Source organism: Aptenodytes patagonicus, chromosome 2 (genome assembly GCF_965638725.1).
Source record: "Aptenodytes patagonicus chromosome 2, bAptPat1.pri.cur, whole genome shotgun sequence".
In the NCBI taxonomy this organism is placed as follows: domain Eukaryota; kingdom Metazoa; phylum Chordata; class Aves; order Sphenisciformes; family Spheniscidae; genus Aptenodytes; species Aptenodytes patagonicus.
Genome location: NC_134950.1, coordinates 47,368,226 through 47,395,843, shown reverse-complemented (window position 1 = coordinate 47,395,843; position 27,618 = coordinate 47,368,226). Strand labels below are relative to the sequence as shown.

General features: G+C 39.6%; 1 protein-coding gene across 1 annotated transcript in view; it reads left to right on the top strand.

Annotated features, from left to right (window-relative positions):
- Positions 1-27,618, top strand: part of SPIDR (scaffold protein involved in DNA repair) — a 206,383-nt gene that overhangs the window by 152,890 nt on the left and 25,875 nt on the right. The window contains exon 11 of the mRNA XM_076329738.1: positions 25,567-25,725. Coding sequence (XP_076185853.1) covers positions 25,567-25,725 — 159 coding nt within the window. The remainder of the gene's footprint in view (positions 1-25,566; positions 25,726-27,618) is intronic.

Genomic DNA, 27,618 nt, shown 5'->3' with positions numbered 1-27,618 from the left:
TTTCCTCCTCCAGCCCAAGAGGTTCATGCCACCCGAGGCAGGAAATATTTCAAGATGAGAGACAGAGAGCTGAAGCAAAGCTGTTCACAAACCATCCTCCCAATGAGGGCATAGACCACACTGGTCCAGCTACCTCTGTAGGGGCATCACATGATACTTTACATGTGTGAAGCAGCAGCTTGGGTCGCACTTACCTATAGTCAGACCCAGGGCTGACAGCTTTCCTCTTATGTAGCAGTGGGACTCAAATGTCCCCTAATTCTGGTGCTTAGTTGCCGACTGGGGTTAGACCACGACAAATGGTAACAGGCTGTTCAAACTACAGACCCTGCTAATATAAATAGATATTCTTTAACCATATGTTGAGAAGCACAGGTGCAAAATACTCAAAAGAGATGTAATACCAGATTTCCTACAGTGCTGAATATATATACTAAAAACTGAATGTGTCATCTGTTGATTTCAGAGTACTTAACCTTGCCACCTTCAGATTCCTGAGGCAGGAAGGTTTAATAAATTTTATTTGTATTTGCCTCATGGATAAAAAAACCCAAAACAACGACTAAGAATGTGTGGGTTTTATATGTGGATTTATATGTATGAATGATACATATAAGCTGGGTGTTTATTCTTTCTAGACCCACGTTTTCTCCCAGAGCAGCACAGCCTCTTGCAGTTCTGATTTTTGGATCAGGCTGCTCTTTCCATTTTCTGCTGTTTTGTCAGCCATGGATTTCTGTTCTCACAGCACAAACTTGAGATTTCTATACTAGTTTGCAGTCAGTACACTATTTATCCATGGACTTTAAAGTCTTACCTTTCTCTCTCCCCAGTTCAGTATTATACAATAGAAAGAGATGAATATTGCTAAACAGTCACTATTTGTTTGCAGAATTGATGTGGCATGTAAAGCAAATAATTGCACATACAAATAGTACTGGTGCTTACAGCTATTTCTCTTGCATACGCAAATAAGGGATTTACACACTTGTAAGGTCGTCTTTTGCTTACATAAATGATCTTATCTTCTTGCACCCTGTGTAGTGTGGTATTCCAAACATTGTGGGGAACATAAAAAATGTCGACACCATATACAAATCATTTTGGCATATGGCATACAATATATACCACTTACAGAGCATGTGAAATAGGGCAGTACAGTGATTAGAATTTTATTCAGCAATTTGTATTTCTTTTGACTGTTTCATGTTTAAAGCAGTTTGTTCATTCAGGGTGAATAAAAGTTTTCTCTGAACAAATGAACTGAGCTGGGCTAAGGAGCTGCTTCTCTGAACGGAGCTGAGAGATTAAAAAGAACCCCAAAAAGTAGCATTGGAGGAGTAAGGAGAGTCAAGGGATGTTGGGCAATGTGGGACCACTTGTTGAGGAGTTCTGCTAGAACTGAAACGCTGCAGCAGTCACTGACACTCTTCCGAAGGTGAGAGCAGAATACTCTGTGCAGAGGGTAGACTTGGGACTAGCATCTTCTATTTGCCCTGTATCGAAAAGGTATAGAGGACTCTCTAGTTCTTGGATCTGATACAGGAGAATAAATCCCAGAATGTGTTAATCTGGGGGGAGTGGAAAAGGGAGGAGGGGAAGGAGAATGTGGGAAAAGAAGAGGAGGAGATGAACATTCATTTTTTTTATTGTGGCTTGAAAGCTGTGCCTAGGATTAATTGATGGGAATTGGATTAAGTGGTAATCGAGTAACAATTTATTAGTCAGGTAATCATTAATTCTGACCAGATAATGAGAGAGGGTAAGAGAAACTGTGTTTAAACAAGCGTGGTTTTGGTTGAGAGCAACTATCCTATCACTTAGGGGCCTGGAGGGAGTGGGCTACTGGACATTGCAGTTTTGCTTTGTTTGTCAAGGAATTCTTCAAACCCCGATTGAGCTGTTTTTCACGGTGGATTGACCCAAGATTTGATCTTGCTTCCTTTTTGTTCCCTCATCTACTCTCTCAGAGGTTGTGTGCACCTTTGTTGCTCGTGTCTGTGGGTTGCTGGGATTTCCCCACTTGAAAAACACATCTCTCTGTGTTATTCTCTTAAGTTGATACAAACCACTGGCCAAGTGTGAGTAATTCTTTATGAGTAACTGAAGAAACCCTCTTTAGAATAGAAGAACATTTTTAAGCTTATACAGGTGTGTTATGAGAGAAGGGGAAGGAAAGAAGATACTTTCCTCTTACTGAAAAAAAAACCCAAACCCCTTCATCATGTAGGGCTTTTTAAGTCTTGATTACATTGTCAGGGTCTTTTTACTTTCTTCATCTTCCCACTTCTTGTAATTCCGCTAACAATTCTTGGTGTTACTGATAAGAGTGACAAAATACAAGAATTGAGGTAATTGCATTAAGGGAATACTAAAAAAAATAAATCCTTATAATTCAGTTTTTCCTGTCGTAAAGACTTTATAGCTACCTTCTTGCTTTAAACTAGCATAATGATAGTAATATTAAGCATTTCTGATGGTATTTAAAACTGTCTGGTGAATGTTTTAAACAGGTTGAGAAAAATTTCAGCTTGCCATTAGCTTGTTGGTATAGTCTTAGGTCGGCTACTTAAAAGAGGTCAGGTAAGAAACTGAGGAAAGATCTTGCTATTTGAATACTTGAAGTAATGATTCATTTCACGCTTTAAATAAATAAGGAATTTTAAACTAGCATACATTTGTTTAGGTCCAGATTATCATTTATGACTTGCTTGACATTCCAAACACCAGGGAACAAAAGACTCCTTATACATAATTTTAAAAGGTGTGGCAATCAGGTAGGATTATCTGTTTCACTGTGTCATAATATCTTGATGTTTTGTTAGGGCATTTTACCCTTTTATTGTTTCCTAGAAGAAATATAGTAAGCCACATGCAAATAACCTTTTCATTTTTTTAAAAATACTTCATTTTGGCTATATTAGATATAGCCAAAATAACTGTTAACAACAGGTTTTTTTTAGATAACTGTTAACAACAGTTAACTGAGTTCTGAAACCTCCAATAAACTGAAGTGAAATGCAGCATTTTAACATTCATCAGTAAGAAGCTGCAATTATTGCACCAACTTTTTTGAACAAATATGATTAATGTTTGAAGTCATGTGACTAGTAATACCAGCTAATAAATACTCCCAGTTTCCCTGAGAAACAGGCAACAGTTTGACTAGTGGAATAGTCAAGCAAGTATGGTACTTGAGGCTCTTTGAGAAGGATCAGTCATAGTTCAGTTCCCAGGAAAAAGTAGTTTATTTTCCTCCTGTCAGTTCTGGTTTTGAATTATTTTGTGCTCTCCTCAAAGGCCAAGCTGTATGATATCTTTGCACATAGCTGTGGTGGCACACAGTGCTGTGAAACAAATTCTGCCATATATTTCTTGTCTATTCTTTGGGAAGGTTAAATCTTTGGCATATTATTCCACTGGACATCTGAGGAGCAAAATTTGCTTTATTGTTACTGGCTTTTCCTTTTCAGGTATGACACCATTATGGTGGTACCACAAAGAGAAATCTTCTACATGTTTGCCTAACATTTCAGAAAAACATACGCCTAAGGTTTTGCTATACTTACGGTGCCCCAGAATTACTTTTGAGCTACACTGGGGAGTTTATAGGAAATTGCATCAAATATTGGAAGTACTAATAAAACCTTGGCCCTACCACAATCATGATAAAATTCGGAAAAGCTGCCTTGTCTTTGCAGCCTGACTGGAAGGAGCTACGAGGTTGCTCTCGGAGATTTGACCATTTAGCGCAAACTCTTTTGACTTCAGTCTTGACAAGTGGAGAGGGATCAGGAGAGGAGCACCCTTCCTAAGGAGCCAGAGAAGAGCAGCTTTGGAAAGTATTTGCTGCTGGGGAAAGCAATGTACTCTGTGGTGTACCCATGCACTCTACATTCAGGAACTGCTCCTGGGTTAACTGCATGTTTGGAATAGGTCTGTTTCATGGAGGTCTTACCCTACAGTTTTTGAAGTTAGGAGGTGTAAATGGTGCAGGTTTAATCCTGGAAAAATAATGTGAAAGCCATTAATTTAGTGATAATGCAATCCACCCGCATGCCCAGGAAAGCAGGACATGGCATTCGGTCTCTCTTAGCTCAGGAGCCATTTGGCATGCATAATTTTGTAGATATAAGGAAGAGGAGGAGGGGATCTTCTATTTTTTAATGGTTAAAAATCACATATGGTTTAAAGTGCAGCAGGGGTGGTGTGCGTGCATTTGAATTTTCTGTAGAGAAAGTTTGTATCTTACTTTGGTCAGAAGAAGAAGAGAGCTTTGATATCCCTGATCCACATACAGTCAGGCCAACATGTTCCTGCTTGTAGAGTTAAGAGTAAGGTTCTGCTCTCTGTACACGCTGATCAAAACACATCTGATATATGTTCTTAGGTGTTCCTGTAGATTTCTCAAACTTAACTTAGACAAATAGCTGTAGTGCCGAGGGCTAAAGCTAGGAGAAAAACCTGTATTCTGCCTTTTGTTACAACCGTGCACACTGTCCTCTCGAGCCTCAGACCCATCTGCAGGATTACTTCTTTCACTGGGGTGAATAAACTGTGTTTTGTATTTGTTTAAAATTCTGAAATCTTCTGCAAGCAGAACACGTTTCGTATTTAGAGAGAAAATCTTCAGATGGACTTCATCTTTCGAGAGTCTTTTGGAGTAAGAACATTTAAAACGTTGTGTCATAAACTGAATTGCAACAAACAGTTCTCAAAGGCTACTGGAGTTCAGTGAGAGGTTTGGGAAGTGACCAGTAGTTATGTATTACATCAGGTGTTGTAATAAGTATCATTACCCTTGTAAGTATTTTCACTTCCTCTGTAATGCTAAATCTAAGTGCAAGTGTACATAGGACCCAAATAATTACTATTATCTCCATATGATGGAGCAGCCTATTTGGTATGCATATTCACGTACGGATAATGCTGTGCCTATCTGAAAATAAACATAGTATGAGTTTGTGAAGGATAAACGGTGGAGGGAAGATTAGTCTCCCAATAATAAAAGCTCCGAGTGCCTGTCAGAAAGGAGTATAGGTACCTCATTTGCCTTGCTGAATTTTGGTAGTTAAAGACCACCTTTAGCATTGTGTGGAGGGGTTGGTTTTGTTTTTATTTTGCCTGCTACCTTTGTGAAAGGAAATATTTAATAATTTTTTCCCATAAATGTTTACCCGAAGCTCTCCCGAATTAAGAATGTCTCACTCTACAGGAATGTGAACTAAAAACCAAATAAAGCTTGTAGGCTTCACAACACAGTCATTCGTGCCAATGCTCTGGCCTATGCTTAGTGATGACCCAGAGTCTGACAATTTATATCCATTTAGTTCTTTAAAAACAGCAAGCATGATTTCTTTTCTTTTTTTTCCCCTTTAAATCAGCAAGAAAGAGGTTGCTGGTTTTGTCACTACCTCCTGATTGTAAAATGTTCAAATAGGTAGTATTTTGCTTATTATGAAAAAATAAAATAAAAATTTAACTGTCCGTAATTCTTGCAAGTACGAAGTGATAAACTAAAGGAGACGGTGTTTGCAACAGTCTCATTTACCAGCTGATCTGCCTCAGTCTGAGAAAAGGAAATGCTAAAGTTAATATATTCATTTGAACACAATGATTTTTCACTCTAGCATATTTCAACAGTTGCAGATATCACTAGAGGATTTTTTAAACAAATTTTTTATAAAATTGATTTATAAATAAAACAGAAAGTCAGTAAAGCAGACCATTAAATAGCATCCACATTTGAAGTTTTAGGTAAGTTGAACAAATTCAGTAAACTATACAGAAGATACATCAGAAGAAATATGAGTCAGAAGTATAGTGGCTGGCACTTGGACACAAATTGAAATTTGAGTTTGAAAGCCTGGACTTCACTTTTGAAGACTGTGTTTTAAATATTCAGTGTTAGTGGACTAATTCTGCTAGGGGAAATTAGGTTATGTGTTTGTGTGTTTTTGTAGTGTATAGCTGTAAATGCACATTGGCACACTGAAAAGACTAAATGAACTTTAAAATATGCAAAAAAGGAAACTTTTTGTAGGGTTTTTAACATGTTTTCCATTAGACTGGCTTTCAGTGTTTTTGAAGTGTTTCTGCTGCTCCTTTTAGGTAGCTTACATTTTTAAATTGATCTGTGTCTTCTGCAGTTATAAAATTAAAACATGATATTGTTTCTAATGTTACATTGTATGCTATCATTTATGTAAATATTTTGTGTAAAAATTATTCTTACAAGAGTTATTCTTACAAGGTGGGGGGATTCAGACCAATGTTTCCATCAAAACCAAGCCAAAGGACAAACACTTGAGGCAGGAGGGTAATGATGGATGACCTACAAACAGTGGCAGAAGGCCCATTTGTTTTTCTGCTTCATCCTGGGTATCACCGAAGCTGTGATCTCTCGTTGAGGAAGTCCGTGATAAATTACTCTCTCTCTCTCTCTCTCTCTCAACTGGCTTAAAATTAGTCTCACTTCACATCCATCTCCCCACCTCTCCTCTCCCTGGTGAGCTGTCTTGTCACCACTATATGCCACTACATTCAGTTGAGCTGGAACAGCTGTCTGTGGTGCTAAGTCAGCAAACTGATGCAAAAGAAAAATAGAATCATAGAATGGTTTGGGTCGGAAGGGACCTTTAAAGGTCATCTAGTCCAACCCCCTGCCGTGGGCAGGGACATCTTCAACTAGAGCAGGTTGCTCAGAGCCCCGTCCAACCTGACCTTGAATGTTTCCAGGGATGGGGCATCCACCACCTCTCTGGGCAACCTGTGCCAGTGCTTCACCACCCTCAGCATAAAAAATTTCTTCCTTATAGCTAGTCTAAATGTACCCTCTTTTATTTTAAAACCATTACCCCTTGTCCTATCGCAACAGGCCCTATTACAAAGTTTGTCCCCATCTTTCTTATAAGCCCCCTTTAAGTACTGAAAGGCCATGATAAGGTCTCCCTGGAGCCTTCTCTTCTCCAGGCTCTCACTTCAGAGAGACCCCAACTCTCTCAGCCTGTCGTCATAGGAGAGGTGTTCCAGCCCTCTGATCATTTTTGTGGCCCTCTTCTGGACCCGCTCCAACAGGTCCATGTCTTTCTTGTACTGAGGACACCAGAGCTGGATGTAGTACTCCAGGTAAATAACTTTATTTTTGTGTCTGAGATTTGTTTGTTAAAGGCAGATCAGTTCCCTGTTCTGATTTCTCGTGCTGCCTCAACCTGTTTTGCCATCACAGTTATGAGGGAGGAGGGGGGACAGTGTAATACAGCTTAGGAGTGGGGAATCAGTTGTGTAGGGCAGATACACCTTGATCTGGTATCTCCACTGAATACTTCCTGACATGAAACTGGTTTTTAGTTTGTGGGTGCTAAATTTGTGGAATTTTTAGTTTGTGGATGCTAAATGTTGATACCACCTGACAAATAGTATTTTCAGTCTGCAGGTTTGATACGGAGAGAGAGAGAGACAGAGAGATGCGTGTGGATGTGTATATATATCTACATTTGCATGTGGAAAAAATGTTTAGCTTAAGATTTTGCTGTTCTTGCAGAGCATGAAAAATACAGAACTTTATGATTTGACAGAAAAATCCTTCAGTGGACATGATTTCAAGTCATAGTTAAGAAAACACACTACAGAAAACAAAAATGATCTTGAAATCTACAGTGCACTTAAGTGCATGGCATGAGAAGCTGGACATTTTCCTAGCTGAATCTGCTCATTAAAAAGTTTAGTTTGTGGGGAAGTGTAGGTGGAGATGTTAATATTTCTTTCATTACTCAACTAGAAATTTGAAAACAACGTAAAAAGTTTGCTGTGTCCTGAGATTGCCTATGTTAACATTTCAGTCCAGAACCACTTTTAATATCACAAATCTTATACAAAGCAAGTTGAACATGGAAGGTAATTGTGTCTGTTTCTAGGCAGACCAAGTATTCTGACCCTGAGCATTGCAAATTCTGACTTCTGTTTTCTTTGAGCAGTTTTACTTAGATTAATACAGCCTTACGCCATCAGAGATAGTAGGTGTCTTTATTTCTTTTCACATGGCATTCTTCTGTGTCTTACCCACATACTGCAAACTGGCCTCATCACAGATCGTTGTCTTTTGATTTGATTATACAGAGGTGTTGGAAAGGACTTGGAAAGACAATGGAAAGGCATTCCTTGCCTTCTCCTGCTGGCATGGTTGTATCTTGGGAAAACTTCTGGCTAAAACCCGGTGAAGTGTGAAGCTTGTGTGGAAGTTTCTTGTTGTACATTAAAATGCTGCTGCAGCGCTGAAAGATAATATTCTTGCTTTCTGGGAGCATCACTTTGTGAGCAGCCATGATAAGATTCTAAGTCATTTTTGTGTGATGTGTAACTGTGGTATTTTATCTCTGCCCGGTGTAGGCTTCAGATAAATTATTCTGAAATCTCCGTTTACATGATGTAAGTTACATGAGAGTTGGAACGGTAAGAGGTATTTCTGTAGTGGAACCATCTCTCTACCTGCATACCAACATACAAAGTAAGGAAAACATGAAGCTTGTTGTGATGAATTCTGGAGAAATTACTGATGCTCTGCTGGCAACGCACAGCTTTGTTGGCTACCCAGTAACCATTCTTGTATAATTTTTATAAATCACAATTTACCATTTCTAGTTTTTCCAGCTAGGTTGTACACTTGTAAAACTATGTGATGAGATACTTTAAATATATGCCAAATTATTTCTAGCAGATTTTACTTTGGGTATTCAAAGTATCAAAGGTAACCTTTAATGTCTTTGGAGATTTTATGGCCACTGAAGGAGAAGTACATAGGTAAAGAACATATCTTAAGATTCTAATGTAAATACAGTCTATTTTAATATTGATTATTCCTCCCAAATTGTGCAGTCTGGTCCCCTTTTGCACAGTGAACAGGATGAATGAAATATAGTCTATTGATGCTCTAATTGTTTTCCAATTCAAGTCAACCTGCAGGTAAGAAAACTAGAAAGTGCATAAAATCCAGATAATCCATTCCCCCTTACTCCATTTCACCCACTGTGATACTGAAATCGTGCAACCCATTCCACAACTGCAAATACCCAAAGTTTGAACCACTTCAGAACTCTTAACGCAGTGGTCAAGGTTAGGCAATCTTCTCTGGCAACTTTAATAAACTGAGCCAGTAGAACAAGAAGATCAGTGTGGTAATTATCATAATTTAACAGTTATAACAGTAGTTTCCATTTGTGTGTTTCTAAACCTGAATAAATAACACCTTATAAGCATTGCTGAAGTAGGTGAATTGTCTCTGTTGTTCTTCAGGTAGGCAAAAATACAGGTGGTGAGGACAGTGCTTTTCCCAAGCGTGTGTTCTTCCAGGCCAGCATCAACACCCTCCATCTAGGTGTTGAAGTAGTTGTTCAGCAGTGATAAGCTGTTCCTATGACCTCATTTTGGAATAACTGCAGACAGTGTTTCTCTCTGACACCTGACAGCTGCTCGCGTTCTTACCAAGGTTTATAAGCACTGACGCTATAGAAGTTAACCAGAGTCCCAAGACAAATCTGTATTGATGCTTTAAGATTTCTGTTACTCTGTTGCTGACTCATGCATGTAAAACAGAAATGAATTCTGTTCCCTTTCAGGTTCTTTTCCTACCTTGCTCACCATAATCTTTTGTTAACTGATGTATTTTAGCTAGAAAACAATACTGCCCACTAGGGAAATATAACTGACTTATACAAAACATTCTTGCCACTTAGTCAACTGGATGTTGTTCGTATAGCTGTATTTACAAGGTTGATTTGCCCCAGCTCCCTATCACTTAATAACTTAATAATAAATTATAATATAAAACATAAAAAGAATACACTTTTAAAAGTGCTGTAATACATTAACATCCCAGCTGTAGGATTAAAACTAGTGTTCACGCCGTGGAATGAAAAAATGAGGAATACTCGTGTTGTGGTTTAACCTCAGCTGGCAACTGAGCACCACACAGCCAAAACCAGGACAACCGGGAATGTTTCACTGATAGCTAATATTGAAATTTGGGGTCAGTATGTATACAGAGGTCAGTATGTGCAGCAGTGAAAAACACAGGTAGTATGGCAGATTGGGGAGAAAGGGGAAATGGATGGGGGAAGACAGGGAAAGTTATGAATTCAAATTAAACAACTGTAGCATGAAATTAAATGGTTTCTTGGTGTCTTATCCCAAATCAGATGATATCGCATTTGTTTGCCCTACGAGAACATAAATCTTTGTCTGTGCTGTAGATAAACAACTTTTTGGAGTCTAAAAAGTTAATTATTCAAAAAACATTGAATGTGCGGTATATGATTTTCAGCATTGATTTGGCTGGCAACTGGGAAAGCATTAGCCTTTCTGAAGAAAGTCAGTTCTTCCTACTGCCTTATTCTGCTACTTTTCAATGCTTTCTCAATCTTCAAGCTTTCCCTTGGGCATCCTGTCTTGTCATATCAGGTCAAGCTAAGCTGGGAATGTACCCCTGAAGCAGAATGCTTTTTTGTGCCTTTGCAATTACATATTTGTTTTAACACTATATGAAAAAAAACATATTTTTATACATGTATATTTGTTTACAACTAACTGTGCTTACAGAGATGTCTTTTAGTCAAGAAAGGAAAGTTTGTGGTGAATTAGAATTCTGTACAAATTTTTAAAAATCCAAAATCTAGTTCTATGTGTAGAACATTTTTATCATATTTTGTGGGACTGCCATTAAAATAACCTATTTAGGTAACTGGCTTAAAAAGAGCAGTGAAATACGGTTCATGCCTGTTGCCATTTCGGAATTAAAATTAGTGGTAATGACACATCCAAATGGGGTTAGGGACAGGCTGTAGCTATCACCTTTTCTCCAAGAAAATTCTCATGAGTGTTTCTCCCCCTTTTCATTGGAAATGCACATAAACCACCTTTGAAATCCACAGGTGCAGTTACACTGTAAAATCCGGATCGGATCCTGCAGTTGCTGTTGGGAGTCAGCACTGCTTCATGCCTGGCAGAGAGTCCAGGTAAGGTAAGGCAGCAGAGGAGGTTGGAATAAGCCCCTTTTCTCAGCGAGGTTCAGGATCCTCACTGGGCTTCTCCACTGGCTGTCCCCCAAATACCCAGTCGTTTTCAGGCAGGCTGCTGTTCCCACGTGCAGCCCAGTACCTTCGTTTCAGGTGCATGCGAAGGCAGCAGTCTGTTCTCGCGTTACCTTGTTCAGGATCAGGGCCTGGACCCCACCCCGGTAGCCCCCCAGGAGGACAGCCATAGCCATGTTGGACCTCCAGGGATGGCGCCGGCAGTCTCAACCTCTTGGTTTTCTGTAGAGGACCCAGGCTTTTTTATTTTTGCTTTCTAAATGTAAAAATTACCTTTTTTCCACTAGGTTTCTCCTTTTCCTGAGCTTTAATAGGCTGTTTTTAACAACCAGGAAGAGATGTAAACACAGAAATTCATTTTTATTTTGTGTAAGTTCTGTAACTTAAAATTTGCACACAAGAGTGGTTTTCTTACAGCTTTCCCTACAGGTTTGCTTCTGCTTAAAAAGAAGTTATATGTTCAAATATATTTCTACAGCTATTGTGAGAGAAGGAGAGGGGGAAAAATATATATATTACATTTCCATCTCTCACCGTTCAGCATTGGTTCTACTTACAGGCATACTGCGTAATTATTCTTCGGTATGCTGGATAATTATGTTTTGTCAAAACAAAGCCTTGAAAATTAATGAATAGTTACTGCATTACAGTTTTGAAAAATATTTCTAGGAAAAATGGTTGGGAATTTTTCAAAGAAATAATTTTCTGTGAGATCATCTTGTAAAAAAATGAAAACTTCTTATGAAAAGCTTGTACAAGCAATTGAAAAATTGTGAAATTGCTGAAGTGCTATGTTTTGAAACAATGCCATTTTCCTACTCTGAAACCACTTGTTTAGAAATTCCATTTCAGTTACGATTTTTTAACTTAGGGTTTTTTTTAAATTGGTAAAACCAAATGCTTAGATTGATCCAAGTGGGATTCACTTACTGTGTTTTCATTTATTGTATTTTTGTCTTGATGATATTTTCACACTTCTTGCAGTGGTGGGAGTTAGGAAACGTGTTTGAAAAATGGCTGGTCAGAAAGCACATTTATTAAAAATGTAGGCATTTTGTCTCCTATTCTTGAGAATATCGTTTGGAGGCTTTGTCTGTATTTATTTTAGCATATTCCCATGTTTTAAATTTAGGTTCTCTTTATGCTTCACCTTGGGAGTACGTGAGTTACATAGTGTCACATGATCCAAAATCAAGGGCGTCTGACATTACCTGGCAGTGGAGATAACACCATAAACCGTGTGTCCCATGGCAACAGACAATGCATGAAAACGTAGCCTATATTTATATAAAATATCATTTTTATATGCTGGTGGTTCTCTGCGTCTTATATCACAGGAAGCAGTCCCCTTGAAGCAACCTTCAAACATCCTTCTGATGGTTCCTGAATGCTTTGTCAAATGGGGATGGGGGTGAAGCCAGGCTGGAGGAGCAGTCTAGCAGCCTGGTTTGAGACCCTTCAACGCAAAGAGATCCTACTCAGTGGAGAGCTTGAGAGGGAAAAATGCAACTGCTAAGATGCTGACAGTACTCTGAAAATGCAAATACTAGCCCTATTGCCTGTGGTTAAGAAGGATAAGCAGCAGCAACTGGTGTTTAAATGGCTACGCCAAAGCTTTGATCTGGTTTTGTGACACAGATGCTCCAGTGAGGATCAGGGCTTGTACCCTGTATCAGATGCTCTACAGGCATGTAGAAGAAATTGTCCCTGTCCTAAAGCTTCCTCAGTGCAGTTCAGTGAAGCCTTAATTAGAGAAGGAATGTGTGACAGGAAAAAGAGGACGAGACAACAAGTATGACAATACAGAACACTATCAACAGGAAACTGCATGTTTTTAAAGGCAAAAGGTATTTTGTTATCTTGGCTGTGACGTTGTATCTCCTGCTGGCCTGCAGTGGGTGACAGCTCAGGAAAATCCAAACATGTAGCTGTGCCTCTCCCTTCGAGCCTGTGCTGAATCACATCAGAGGCTGTAACACCAGCATGGTGGTAGGAGAACAATGTGCTATTGTTGATATTCTTTTGGATAAGACACAAAACCAGAATCTTAACCACAGAATATTAAATCACCTCTTTTGGCATGAATAGATAGGTTTACTAAGGGCCCTAATCCAGTTCTAATTTGCATGATTATCTTTTGTCTCTCTAAACTCTTCCTGTAGTTTTGATTACATTTGGTCCTCTTTTTTTCTTTCCCTTGGAATATGAATAATGAGAACAAACTATGCTGTTCAAACTATTTTAACAGATTCTTACTTTCAGGACTGTTTTCTTTTTATAGGGGAAGGGAAAATCAGAATCAAGTATACCATGCATGTAGTTTCTCAGTATTTGACCAGGGTGGTTATATGAAATCCAGTGTAATGACTGATTATGTCATTACAATAAAATAGCATTCCACATGCATGTGGTATAAAATAAAGACTATCATCTGTACAGGGTAATTGTGATTAAGATGCTGTAGTAGAGATTTTTTCTTTTAGGACGCTTCCCAGTAGCACGCATAATATTTCAAATCTCCATATGCATACGAAGATAACCAAAGTGATGAAAGAAGTGAGAGATTCTCTATGCATGTTTTAAGATTACCCAATTAAATGCAAAAAATAAAAAAATCAGGATATGGCAGATTTAAGATGCTTTTTTGTGTACTGTGTGCTGTGCTCCAAGTTCTGATCCTGCTAAAAATGATTCCTTGAAATTATAGGAAATAGTAAGTGTGATGTTTATAAAATTACTTCAGTGTTTGATCCTTGATTGGTGTTCAGTTTAGATAGTTTTAAAAGAGAAATGTGGAATTTGCATGAATGATTGAATGAAATCAAGGTGGGGGAATGTTACTGGTGCTGCCCCAGGTATTTTCTCTGCCTGCTATACGGCAAGAAATGAAGCTCATTGAAATCAATGGAAAGATGTTAATTTGAGTGAGGTTTGGATAATGGCCCAAACCTGCTGCTTATTTAAAAGTAATTTATAAATTACAAGCTTAACTTGACCTGTAACGGAAAATGGGATTTCTCATTTTGAAACGTTCAAATGGAAGCTTAAAAGGGTAACAAAACTTTAATTTTTATTATCAAATTGGAAAACTGCTGCCAACTGCTGCCATCTGCACTTCCCTTTCAGCAGTGCTTCTTGTGTCCATAACTTCTGATGTGAAAAATCCAAACGTGTCCAGAGAAGGTGCTCCATCAGTAATGCTTGTAGGTCATCCAGAGGATTATACTAGTGTTGCCTCAAACCGGCCTTTTTCCCCCTAATCTCTTAACTACCAGAGATATGGAGAACAGTAAGGTATAAGAAAGGAAGTGGAAAAGAGGTAATATCAGAGAGCATTTCCTCCTGATCTTTGTTTTCTTCACCTTCCACATTTTCCTCCTGCTGTTGCTTCATCTCCTAATGATCTCCCATCCATTTACCTCTCATCCGCATTCCTCTCGGCTGATACATTCCCTCCTGATGTAGCACGTGATGGTGGCCAGCCACCATGGGGTCAACATGTGGGGAGCCAAAGGGAGTCCTCTTTTGTACATGGATTATAACTGCACCCTAAATGATTTAGGTTTATTGCTTTCATCTCCTGTGCCAAGGAGTTTCTCCAACAAGCAGAGACTGTAGCACCGCCACATTCTCCTCTGGCTTCCCGAGAGAGAGGTTTTACCAAAGTATGTTGCTGCAGTCCTACAGCTAATAACCGCTCTGCTCAGAGCTGCAGCACCTTGGCATAAGTTGTGTTCTTAACAGATAACGCTGTGGACCATCTGTCAATTTGGGGAGAAATTTGGCCAGCCAAACCCACAATCATGAGAGCAACCATGCTTTTACTGTGCAGGTGCAGCACTGGGAGGGAGGGGGTTAAATGACAGGGTTGCACTTGGAGCAAGATGAAGTGTTCAACAGCAGTCCTGGCCTACCAATACTGGCTCTTCCAGTCTTGGCTGGAGGCCATGGTGGGCGAAGGGGTGGACTTGGGGGGATGGTCCCAAGGCTGCTCCTCTGGGGTTCTGGCCCCGGCTCACTGATAGCTGCCGCCCCAGCCCAGTTTCTGCAGTGGGAAATAGCACTGCTTTGTCCTGCTCTGTCACTTTAGAGCTCATGCGAATGATGTAAATTCAGCAATTGCTGCAAAAGATTTAAAAATAAATGCAAAATAAATTAAGATCTCAAGGCAGAAAAAGCATTAAAAATATAAAAGTTTTATATGTAAAATACTTTTTTAAAAAATCTGAAAATCAGACTTTCATTCCCAGACCTGAATTTATGTTTTTGCACTTGATGACATCGGTTGCACAGAAAACCCAGAATCTTAGAACTTGCAAGATGAGTAAAAATAAAACAGGGAAATATTTTCCTTCTCCTCTTTCAGTTTTGCAAATGATGTATTTTTATGATTATAAATAGCTAAATCAACAAACTTTTACTGACTGGGGATGTTAAGCACACTTTCGCTGTTGACTTTCAGAACTATTTAAACTCCTGAGTGCTAAAAATTAGAATTCCCTTTGGAAAAGCTTGTAGCTTTCAGTGGACTGGGTTGGAGTCCCCAGTAAGAAGTAGTTAATAGGTAGACTGTGGTGACTCCAACAAAACAAGATAATCAATTCCATCTGCTTTTCTAATTAATCACCCTTAATACTGAAAGTCAGGGACATCATGAATTTACACAGTAAGCATATATTTTGAAAAAGAGAATAATAGTTTGTTCCCTCACTTGCAGTTGATTAGACTGACTCCTCTCTCTTCACCCTCCGGAGAAAACCTGGGAACGGCCGCCCCCCTGCTCAGTAGCTAACCTGTACTCCCCAGGCACCCTCTACTCAGGCTGCAAGGACACCACGCATCCTGATTTTTTTTGTTTTAACCAGTTTTGCTTGTTCTTGTCAGAAAAGGAATAGTTAAAAGGGATGAATAGAACGCTCTGTTTGGGACTTCAGTTTTCCAAAATAAAATATGTAAGTGAGGGAAAGGTTTCATTCAGTTTTGGCATCGCTTTGCTGAGTCAGTTTAAGCCAAGAAAGACTGTTATTCCACACTGTTTGCCGATAGTAGAAAGTTTACATATCGAATTGATTTTTTTTCTCTTGAAGGAAGAGAAAATCAGTACAACTTTAAGGGACGGATCTCTTATTTGCTTTGCAGAAGAGATTGTTCTGTTAACAACTCATCAAGAAAGGAGGGGGGGAAAAAAAAAGATAAACAGGATTAACTGTTTACTTTAAGTGAGCCGAAGTCTGGTTGTTTTTCCGAAGAAGAACACAATGTACTGTTGTATCTGGTTTCCAGAGTGGTGTTTATCATAATTCCTCGTGCGGTGGTTGGTAGAGTGCTGGGAAGGCTCTCCGCCCACTCGCAGCTCGCTCCCTTTCCCTCTCCCATTGAGGCCTCCAGCCAGGACTGCGAGATGGAGCGAGCTGTCCTGTGTGATCTTTACTGCCTGACATGAGCTGACATTGACCCAGAATAAAATAACAGGGGCCGTTTCCTAGAACTCTCGGTGGACTGCTGAGAACTGCTACCATAACTCTTGTAAACACACGACATGCACACACAAACACGCTCCCTCTCCCTCATTTAGAAACACACCTAGGAAAAGCAGCCACTACAGGACAGTAAAGACAAACAGCGTGAGTGGAAAACAGAAACAGCAGACCCTGTGAGAAAGAGTGGAACGTTGCCTTTCTGCTGGGGAAGGAACCCCAACGTGATTTCACTTCTGCTTTTCTTCTTTGCTTTTTCTTCTGCCTTTTATTTCAGTGAATACTATATTTTTGTGCTAGTTCGGTGGGATGATTGAAACGGCAGAATGTCTTATTGAATACAGATGCAGCTCTGTAAGAAATCCCACAGTGTTATTATATTTCATTTACCTTTCACATGCACTGAGGAAGCACATATGCAATGCTATACTACCAAGAATGCATTTTAGGATGTTCTGTGCCTGCTGAAATGGGCAGTTTTGTTTTTTTAATACTCACTTCATGGTTGGTTTGGTTTTTTTTTTAAATAAAATCTTCTAGGATCCCATTCATGGTCTGTGTGGTTCAGAAGTAAATCTGGTGAATCCACAAATAATACGGTCCTGAAAGATAAGCGACCCCAGTACTGCTGCTACAATGTTCTTGTGTCATTCCAGATGCTGTAATTCTATGAAGCCCTCACCATGGGTTTTGCAGGGGGAGTTGAGAGTTCTCAAAGCCCTGTAGTGTGGAAGAAATGGGTTGGTACTGCAAGAAAGCCCGCTCTCTCTCTATATATATACACACATACATATATATAGCCTCCTCCCCCAGCTCGAATGGGATCTAGCACACAGAATAGATTTTGTGGACCTGCCCTCCTAGGTACACCGCATTATTCAGCTATTGCTTTCAGATCACCCTTTGAAGACAGGACTTTTATTCTGATTTTTACGTATAAGGAACTGAGGCGTGGAGGAAACATAGCGTGGCGAAGTTGATGTGAAATGTTGCCAGAACCAGCAACTGAATGCTGGTTTTCTTGGAAAGGAGGGTGCTGAGCACCTTGCAAGAGAAGATCTTTTGGCAGCACCTTGCCGACTGTTGGAATTCTTGGATGCCAAAACAATAATTACAAAGTCTTACGATTAAAAAAATAAACAAAGAACCCCTCCTCAGATTCATAGATAAGTACTTTAAATGACTGGGTGGTAATTACACGTTATATTTGGAACATGATTTTTCTATTGGAGATCATCCATAAGAAAGACTTGCAGTTTTCAGCTGAGCCTGTGAGTTTCTTAAATGTACATTTTTACTCTTGATTAAATGATTAAATCATGACGTACAGGAAAATAATATTTTCTCTGAATTGTATACTGAAATAACCAAGGGATCGCAATGGGATTCCATGCTGAAGTAATGGTACACTGAGGAACCTGAGGAGTGTGTGCATCACTATTTTTTTTACCAACTACAATTAACAGCATAGTGAGTCCGAAACAAGCTGGGGTGATCTGATGTGTTTGCTTTTTTGTTACCACCTAAAATTCCTTAGCAGAAGGACCATAAATTACGTGCAGCGTAGTGTTGTACGGGGGAGATGCCTGGGGGATGTGGAGGGAGGAAGGCCTTACTGGTTTCTTGTGGCTGAACCTTTATACAAACTTTTAGGCAGTACTTGGGAAGTTATTTTTCCTTAACTTTCTGTGTCTTCCAAACCAACCGTCACTGTAAATTTTTACTTACGTAGCATAATTACTTTGGATTTAAACTATTAATGTAGAACAACTTAAATATTCATTTATGAATCTGAGATAAGTGAAGCTATTGGATGATACTGAAAATATTTTTCAAATGCAACTCTGTAACTCTTTGAAATTATGTCTTAGGCTCCATATTGTGTTTGAGTGGATGTCCGGAATGTCTTTTTATGGTTTTAAATGTTTTGTTTACTCTTGAGTAAAATTCTGTGTACAAATAAAACACACACATCAGCAGTTTAATCTGAAAGTACGCTTAGAGACAGTGTCAGATGGGGAGTTTAAAAAGTTCATTTGGTGCCGCATAAAAACTTCATAGAAGAAATGGTTTATGCTGAAAAAATTGTCACGTGTGAAGCCGTGGTTGTCATTGCAAGTATGAAAAGCTGTCTGCCTTTTGTGCTACACCCGTTCCTGAGATGTTGTGCGTAGTTCCCATCAGGCAGGTGGTGTTCCACATTTTGAGTGGGAACATTTACAGTGCTGTGGAGCTCCATTCTCTACATGCATGTTGTGCATTAAAAAGGTAGCCCTGCTGATATGTTTGGCTCATACAGGTCTCTTCCTACGCACAAAAGCCATTTCCCACAGAAGTGCTGCTTCTTCAGGTCATAGGCAGAAAATAGGAGGTGGAAGGATTAACCTGAACGAAGAAATGGAAAAAGCAATCAACAGGCAGAGTTCATAAAAAGCCTTGTGAAGTTGCATTTGATTTTCCAGTTTGTATTGAAGTAAGGGACTATTCAAGGAAGTGAATAAAAATAAGCAACAATCATTTTATAACTTCTCTCACTCTTTTTCATTTTTTTTAACATATATATAAGAATCTAAGGAAAAACAAGGAAAATCCCAAATTATGGGCTTGATATAGTTACTGTAGTGAGTTATTTGCAAAGTGTGTTATATAAATAGTCTGTTACACACATGCTAAGAAGTGCCTGCAAAGAAAAGATTCCTGTCCCGAGACTGGGGAGGCCTCTGCTGCATATTTTCTATTTGAGATGCTGAGATAAGACTTGCTCATTTCCCTGGTGATACTCCTGTCACATGTGCAGTTTCCACCAATACTTCTGCAAGGACAGCCTGTCTCTTGCTGGAGGGAACTGGAGTGTCTGGTGTGAATGGTGTGTGCTGTTCCCGCTCTGCCAGGTCCAGCACTCCTGAACTGCCTTCTCCTTTCTTTCCTGCTGGATCCTTCCACAATTACCGAATAAAAACGTGCATGATCACAAACTCCACTTTTCAGTAATTTTAAACCTCCAGTTTTCAAAGCAAATGCTTGCTATTTTGGTCGTCTCAGTGCTTCCAACCAGAGCACCAGCCTAGCACCAGCTAGAAATGGCTATACTTGGAGAGAGTTATGATGAGGATTCTTCTCTGAGCTTGACATTCTCCTTATAAACTGGAAGCAGCGGTGCTTGTGTTTCCCTCTGTACCTGTGTACTTCTGCAACCTACGCATAGAAGGGGCTAGTCATCATCATCATTAGTTTTTATTTGTATCGTTCAAGCCATAGTTACGCTCTGTAGAGCTTCACTCGCTATTTAGTGACAGCAAATGGCATGGATTTTAAGCAGAAAACTCTGAATCTTGTGTCTCCCTACAGAAGGCTACAGTGGGTACGTACTTTTCAAAGGGGAACATGAAGCAGTTTGTGATCTGGTGAATACGGTGCTTTTAAAAGGAAAATCCTGCTGGTGTTATGAGGGGGTAGGGGAGATGGATAGTTGTCCCTGTGTGTTTAGACCTGTGCCCTGAGCTTTGATTTTTCAGAGATAATATGGGTATGGTGAATGCAAGGAGTGCATAAGATAGGGATAAATTAAATCCTGGTAGGGTGGTGTCCTGCAGGTTACAATTTGAATCTGAGCCATATTAGCAGGAGTTAATCAGCTCCACCTTGAGACTTGACCAGACAAGTTGCTGAATTAGAGTTGTGTAGGTAGTGTTGTGCCTCTGGTGATTAAGGGAGAGGGGGTTTTTGTTTATGTGTGTTTATGTACGTGTGCTTTATGCCTCTGCTAGGACCGCACCTCAAAGAGATAAGAAGTCTTTCTGACAAACAAAGCAGCAGCAGCTGTCTCTTGCATGGTTGAGATAAAGAATGAGCAAATATCAGAGCTAATACAATTCAATTCGTTTTCAGGCATTTTCCTCATTCTGCCCTTTCCCTCCCTTCCGAAGAAAGAGTAACTAATGAAGTCCCTGCTGAGCACTGCGAAGGTGGTAGCATTTGCCTGGCTGTCTTGCTCCTCATGCTGTGCTGCACAGCTTAGCTATGCATGGAGAAAAGCTGCTGTGGGCCACATGGTTGTCCTCCTACCCTAGGGTAAAACAATTATTTGTGGGTTAAGATCTGTTCATGACAAATTTCTGCTGCTTGTTTTCAGAAGACTCAGTAAAGGCAATCCCTGTATCATCAGTCAGTTCTGGCCTCCGTGCGCTCTCATCTCCTCTGCAGGCAGATCTTCTTTTTCTTATTCTTTTCCACTAGCCGCTGAGGAGGCTGGAGGTGACCAAAGCTAAGAAGGTTTTCGTCGCCCTTACCTCTCCAGAAAGTCAGCTGCCCGAAACAAGGCAGCAGTATGGAGAGATATGATTTCTCATGCATAAGAAAGTAATAGTAAGAGAAGGTTTTACCCTTTACCCATGAGGAGTGACGAACTAGGAGAAGGGCATGGCAGCGTAATCCTGTAATCCTCTCCAGATTTCTACTGGGAGACATTTTGTCCTAAAGATCAGCACAGTCATACAAATAATGCAGAGTAATCAGTCTCATCTTCCCCCAGCCCCCATCCTTGCTCCTGGCTATTAGCAAATTAACAAAATCTTCCCAAGCTTTTGCATGAGACTTACTGTGTCATTACTTAAAAAAAGAAGAAAAAGAAGGCTAATCTCTGCCTTGCTTCTTATCATTCCCTATCTTTGCCCCCTTTGTTATTACCAATGAGTCATACTTCACCTTTTCCTTAGTCTGCATCTCCCACACTCACTCCTCTACTGCCTTTCCTGCCACCCCTTGCTCCTGGAATGAATTCTCTGCTCCTTTGCATGAGAAATTTCAGTTTCCAAAACCATATTTTAAATTCCGGTCTTACGCAGGGTTGCATCCTGTTGTCCCAATAATAGAGATGGCCCTTATTTTCTCCCTATATGAGCACTGCTGATAAAAATTGAGATGTTCCCCTTCTTTTTTTTAACAGTTCATTACTGTGCATGCTGACAAGGCATTGGTAAAGGTATGTTTTAGCTGATGAACTGATTCAGTAGAAACGCCACATTTTATGGAAAAAAAAGTATTTGCGATAGATATGCACAAAACATAAATACTGAATTCCCGGGGGCAGATACTCATTTTGGATTTGCAGCTTGTCTCATAATTTAGATGTGGGTTTTCATCCTGGTAGTGAGCTTCAAAGGGGGGAAAAATCATGGGACAAACTGTTGCTTTAATCACAGTTAGACTTGCTGCTAAAATTAATTTGCAAGAACATTTGCTGCAATATGAGAGCAACACTGTAACATGGGAAAATAATACAAATGCACTTTTTTGGGAATAAAGTGAAATCAAGGAAAAAAACAATGCTGGAGAGGAAGTTAAGGCCATGAATCAACAGCCTCTGAAAGCAACTGAACTACTGTTAGTGATGCTAACAGTGTGCGCAAAATCCGTAAGAACAGAACCAGTTTCAGAGAATCATAGAATGGTTTGGGTTGGAAGGGACTTTTAAAGGTCATCTAGTCCAAACCCCCTGCCGTGGGCAGGGACATCTTCAGGGACATCTGAGGGTTGCTCAGAGCCCTGTCCAACCTGACCTTGAATGTTTCCAGGGATGGGGCATCCACCACCTCTCTGGGCAACCTGTGCCAGTGCTTCACCACCCTCAGCGTAAAAAATTTCTTCCTTATATTTAGGCTGAATCTACCCTCTTTTAGTTTAAAACCATTGCTCCTTGTCCTATTGCAACAGGCCCTGCTAAAAAGTCTGTCCCCAAACATGAGAACAGTTCTTCAAATGCATCGCTGAGTCTGTTGTGGGATTCAGCTGATTTCATGATAGTCACTAAGTAGGAAAATCAATTGTCACTCATCATTAAATACCTGTAGCATTACCTACTAAGTCAGTGTGACACAGATCAAATGGTGTTGAGAATATTTCAAGTTTTTGTCATCATTCATTCGTACTGTTTTAAAAATGTGCGGAAGCTGGGGGCATGGGTTTGTGAAGTTCTCTTCATAGTGTTAGTTTGGGATATTTCTCATCTTTTAGTCTGAAATTGGGCATCTGAAGGTTATTTGTGAAATTCTGTCTTCCAGGTGAGTGAATATAGACATTTCATTTTAAATGCATGTTGCAGAGAAATCATGACTACCTTTTGGATACTGTTAGAACACGTGTAGTATAGTGGATGTCTGCTCACATGTACGGTCCTAATAGAGCAAAAGTACTTGGGGCCTGGTGCAAGAGGTTCTGCTGCTCTGTGTTTCTTCGTGATGCCAATAATCATGAACACGTTACTAGTGTGAATGGGAACATTAGTGATATAAGCCTCAAGTTACACAGTTCTTCCTTTGCTTCTGTATATCGAGCTTGGTCATATGATGACCGTTCTCCCATCATATGACCTGGGATGTTGTGCTGCATATGCTGGGCAGCTGGAGTGGGAGCTTCAGGCTCCTAATCCTGCCTGGAAAATACATCCTTGTCTAGAAGTAGTACTCCATGCAAATAGGAGTTTACTTCTACAGAGTTAATTTTCAAGGAGCTCATCTGACAATGATGATGATGATTTGGCTACAGTATTTTTTTGGTCAAATCAGTTTCCTATCCTAGCCATTTATGCTGCCACCACAAAGGGGTGGAAATATGTGGCCAGGGATGTGGGGAGTTGAGACTCCCATGTCTGACAGCAGCCATCTCTTTGCTTGGCTTAAAAGGACTGGGAAAATGCACTTTTAGTGACTGATGTCTTCAGCACCAACCAAGCTAATTTTATTTGGGCAATTAACATGTCCCAGAGGACTTAATATAAGCCTGGTGCCAGCTAGTCTGAGACTTATTTGTGTTCAGTTATGTCTCACTAAAGATATGAGAAATTCCAGTGATCAGTTAAGAGACTGCTGAACTGATCAGATCTGAGACGCTAACTCAGTTGGCCCTTGCTTGCTCCAAGAACGGAGGCCTAATTTTTCACAATTAACAGTCACTGAATGTTTTGTTAACATAGGCAAAACTGTTTGCTTTGTTTTTCCTGTTCCCCTCAATCTGATTTTCAGGAATGTCCAGAGCATATTAGCTCTGTTTTTCCAAACAAAACAATAGCATGAGGAGTTTCAGTCCAATCAGTTAAAACTCAGGAGAGTTTTTAACTGACTGCAAGGTCCTAACATGGAAAGTGGCCGGCAACCATAGTTTTTCTGCTTCTGGGCCGTCATGTTCATAGCACATCATCAGCCTTTGTTCTGTTGAGTTGGAGATGATCTTGTGGTACGAATCTAGAAGGCATCTCATGGATTGTTTTACACAGAAAATGAAGAGTGATAGAGCTGTTGAAGGCACAGGTTTGTGGTGTTAGGACAGTCACACGCTTTTCTAGGCTGGGAACACCACTCATCCCAGAGACAAGGATGTGTATCCTTCCAGCCTACACATCACAACAGCATTTGCTTTCCTCCTATTTGTCGTTGCTCAGAGTAGAAGCAGTGTTTCATGGCTCTAAAGGACGACTTAACCTTGGGAGGCTGTGGAGGAATTCTACCTAAGGTTTCTTTGCCTCGTGAAGACTCTGTTTGTGTGGGACCCTTGTAGCTAGAGATAATGGGGAAAATACGGGAGCCTTCATTTGTGTTCAGTCCTACCACTCCCTGCTCCTCAAAACCAGCACCAGAATCTGAAAAATGAGAACTCAGCTGGTGCTTGCACAGCTGCTGATGTCTGAAAGGCTTTGGAGTCGTATCCTATGTTGAATACAGCCCTCTCAAGGGTGTAAGCCAAAGTTAGACAGTTCATAACGAACAAGAAAACTGTGATTAATGGTCTTCCATGTGCCTAAGCTTCCCTGCAAAAAAATACATGGATTTCTTCCAGAGAAATGTGTTTTATAAAGATATAATGACTACTGTTGAATGCTTTCAGGATGCATATAATATGTTATATGATATGCTCCAAAAGCAGTTGGAGTTGGCTTGCTGTGAACAATGGTACTGCTCTGGAGAAGGTAGTTTTGGCAGGTACCTTTGAAATGAACTGAATTCTGTTGGCTAGTGCACCCCTGAGTTTTATTTAGAAATAAAGATGTGTGTGCTACCCTCAAAGGTAATTTTTGTCTCCCTTTGAAAAGTTTCCATGCTTAACTGTCTCTTTCTGGGGCAATTAAACCAATCTTGCAGACAGCAGCCTCCTTCCTCCAGCGCTGCGTGACTCATGCTATCGTGGCTGCTCATCTCAGGTGCAGAATCTTGTGAAATGCATTTTTGACTATCTAAATGTATGACATCCACTGATTTTGCCTTATCTGCTATGACAGTAATATCTTCTCGAAATGCCAGCAAGTTGGTTAAGCAATACTTCCCAGCCCTACAGCCCTTACTTCCGTAGATTACTTTAATCAAATTGTTTGTTTAGCAGGTTCTTTAATTACCTCCTTAAAATAGTTCCTGTGGGCTTCTTCATACCCAATATTGAATATACTAATCTGCAGTTTCATGTTGTTGTTTTTTTAAAAAAGAAAGATTGAAATTTCAGTCTTTATTGCATCCTCAGGACTCTTTTAAAAAAGTTACAGAAATGTAATGCTTGCTTTGTCAGTTTCAGTGTTGGTGATTATTACTTGTGAAATACATTGCTTTGTTTACTTCTGAGCAGAATTTTTATATTTATACACACACACATATACGTTTGCATCATTGCTCTGTCTGCGTTGCAGAATTCACCTCAAGTGAGGCAAAAACTCAACCTTCTTTCTTTGTAAGTACACAAACCACATAGTGCGTAGCAGTTAATTTATCTAATCCCCAGTGCAAGCCCTTTACGCTTCTTTTCAGTCATGCTTCTCTATTTCATGGCCCTGTTACCTCCTGATAATATACATGAGAAAACCTTTAATGATGTTAGTTTTGTTTATTGATACATTATTTGGTAAGAATTCTCCAGATATTGTAGCAGATAAGCCCTGTCCTGAAGCTTGTACTGTAATTTTCAGAAATTTGCTAACTAGCTTGTTATGAACAGAAGCCAGTGAGTAACAGAGGAATGTTTTGCAGGTTATGCCTCCTTGTCCAGGATGCCTATGGTATGTTCAGTGAAGTGCAGTTGCAGTCCCTGAGCTCTGCAGAAGACATTGAGCAGTATTGCAGGAGATGGGAAGGAAAATTCTGCTGCTTAGCTGGAATGAAAATTTTGCAAAGAACTACAAGAGGAAGGTGAGAACAATTCATGGGAGAATGTATTGCATGCTGTGGCAGGCAGAGGTGATCTGCCTTTTTATTTATTTCTGTGATCAATATTCTTTGGAACAACTGAATCTGGCTTTGTTCAATTAAATGTCCTCATTGCCATTTTTGGGGCATCCAATAGTACTTGAGCCAACCATACTCCAAAATGAGCATAAATAAGCTAACACACAAATACACACTTAGCAGAGAAAGGAATAGAGAAGAATTACTGTGTGCAATATTTCATAAAATATGAGTGTTTTCTTCCTCTTCAGTAGATTCAAAGACTTAAAAATATTAGGTCACCTCCCTTTCATTGCAGAACTGTTACTATAGTATGTTTTTCTACAGTGCTGCCCAGTATGGGTTGAAGTTTCAAGCACAGACTTTCCCTTAGTATATGAGAGCTTAATTCAGTTAAGTCTATATAGTTTGGGAAGCAGTTTAAGTTTCCTTTAAAAAAAAAATAATCTTGTAAATCATAAAACCATTCTTATTTTGGAATAAGAATGTCCACAGGTTTACAGAAAAATCCCCCCAGATAAGTAACATATTAACTTATGGTACCTCTCAGATTTTGCTTATTCTGTGATTCCTTTTACATTCTTTGAATAAAATAAAATGTCTTTAATCAAGAAAAAAAAATAAATAGATCAAGTATCTTTCGGAGTATCTTTCTAAGGAAAGTCATACAGTGTTCACATGGGGACCTTTATAAATATAATTAGATTGGTTCAATTCTCAACATAATTTATTCGTACAAGCATCCGCTCTAGATAAGCCCTTGCTATTAGAATGGCTATGATATTTCTGCTGACACTTTTTTTTCCTGTTGAAAAATGCTGTTTCATCAAAAACAGAATGTTTCATGGAAACATTATCTATTTTGGAGACAATTTTGTTGGGAAGATTTTTTCAGGTCCAGAGGGAGTGGACCTCTCATTCTCATTTCATGAAAACTTTCAGAAAGTCTCATTTTTTTTTCATATTGGAACAAAAGCAGATTTCAAAGCCTTGAAATGTTTAGCAAAATGGAATTGTTGTTTTCCAGCCAGCCCTATTCAGTATGCTTTTCTTTTTATGTACTTGCAGTGTTAATTTTCAGATCCTTTGGATTTCAAGCCTACTTGCATTTTTATGGATCTTTAATAACAAACACGTCTTCTTATTTAATTATTTTGTTGGCTTTTTTTTCAAGTTACATTTTTTCCAAACAAATTAAATAATGGCTTTGGAATTCTGGATACAAATGAAGTTTTACAACTGGCTGCTGGTGTTTCCAGTACTCTGCCTAGCTAATAAGAGACAGACATTTTCTAATGTAAATTCTGTTTCAAAGCAGCAGTAACTTACTTCTGGCTATTCTGAGGATGATTAGAAGACACACTGCTGAAAATGCTGGTGGCTCAGCTGGAGCTGTGCTGGTGGTAACCCTGCTAGGAAACATTAAAAGAAAAAGGCTAGCGTAGCTTCGGGGACAGTGCAGTGGTTAAAACGTGATTTCATTGTACAAGATGGGTGGGTGGGGGAATTGTTCAGGGATTTATTTTTTTTTCTTAATTGTTTTACCCTAAGATCTGCTTTATAACTTGTTATTACTTTTAAGTGTTGGGACACGTTTTGTGTCATTCTAGGTGTGATGGAAACCACAGTAAAGCCATAGCTGAAACGAATATAAGGGAGTACTTATTCACACAGAGCATAATTAGACTGTAGAATTCATTGCCACTGGATAAATGGGTTTCCAGAGCCAGTAGTATATCCGAGCACATGATGGGATATGCCTGTGAGTGCCCAACCTTGGTGTGCAGCACATGAGTGAGTAAGAACTATGTGGTCTGCCCTGCAAGAAAGACTGCTGTCTTTTTTTTTTTTGAGAAT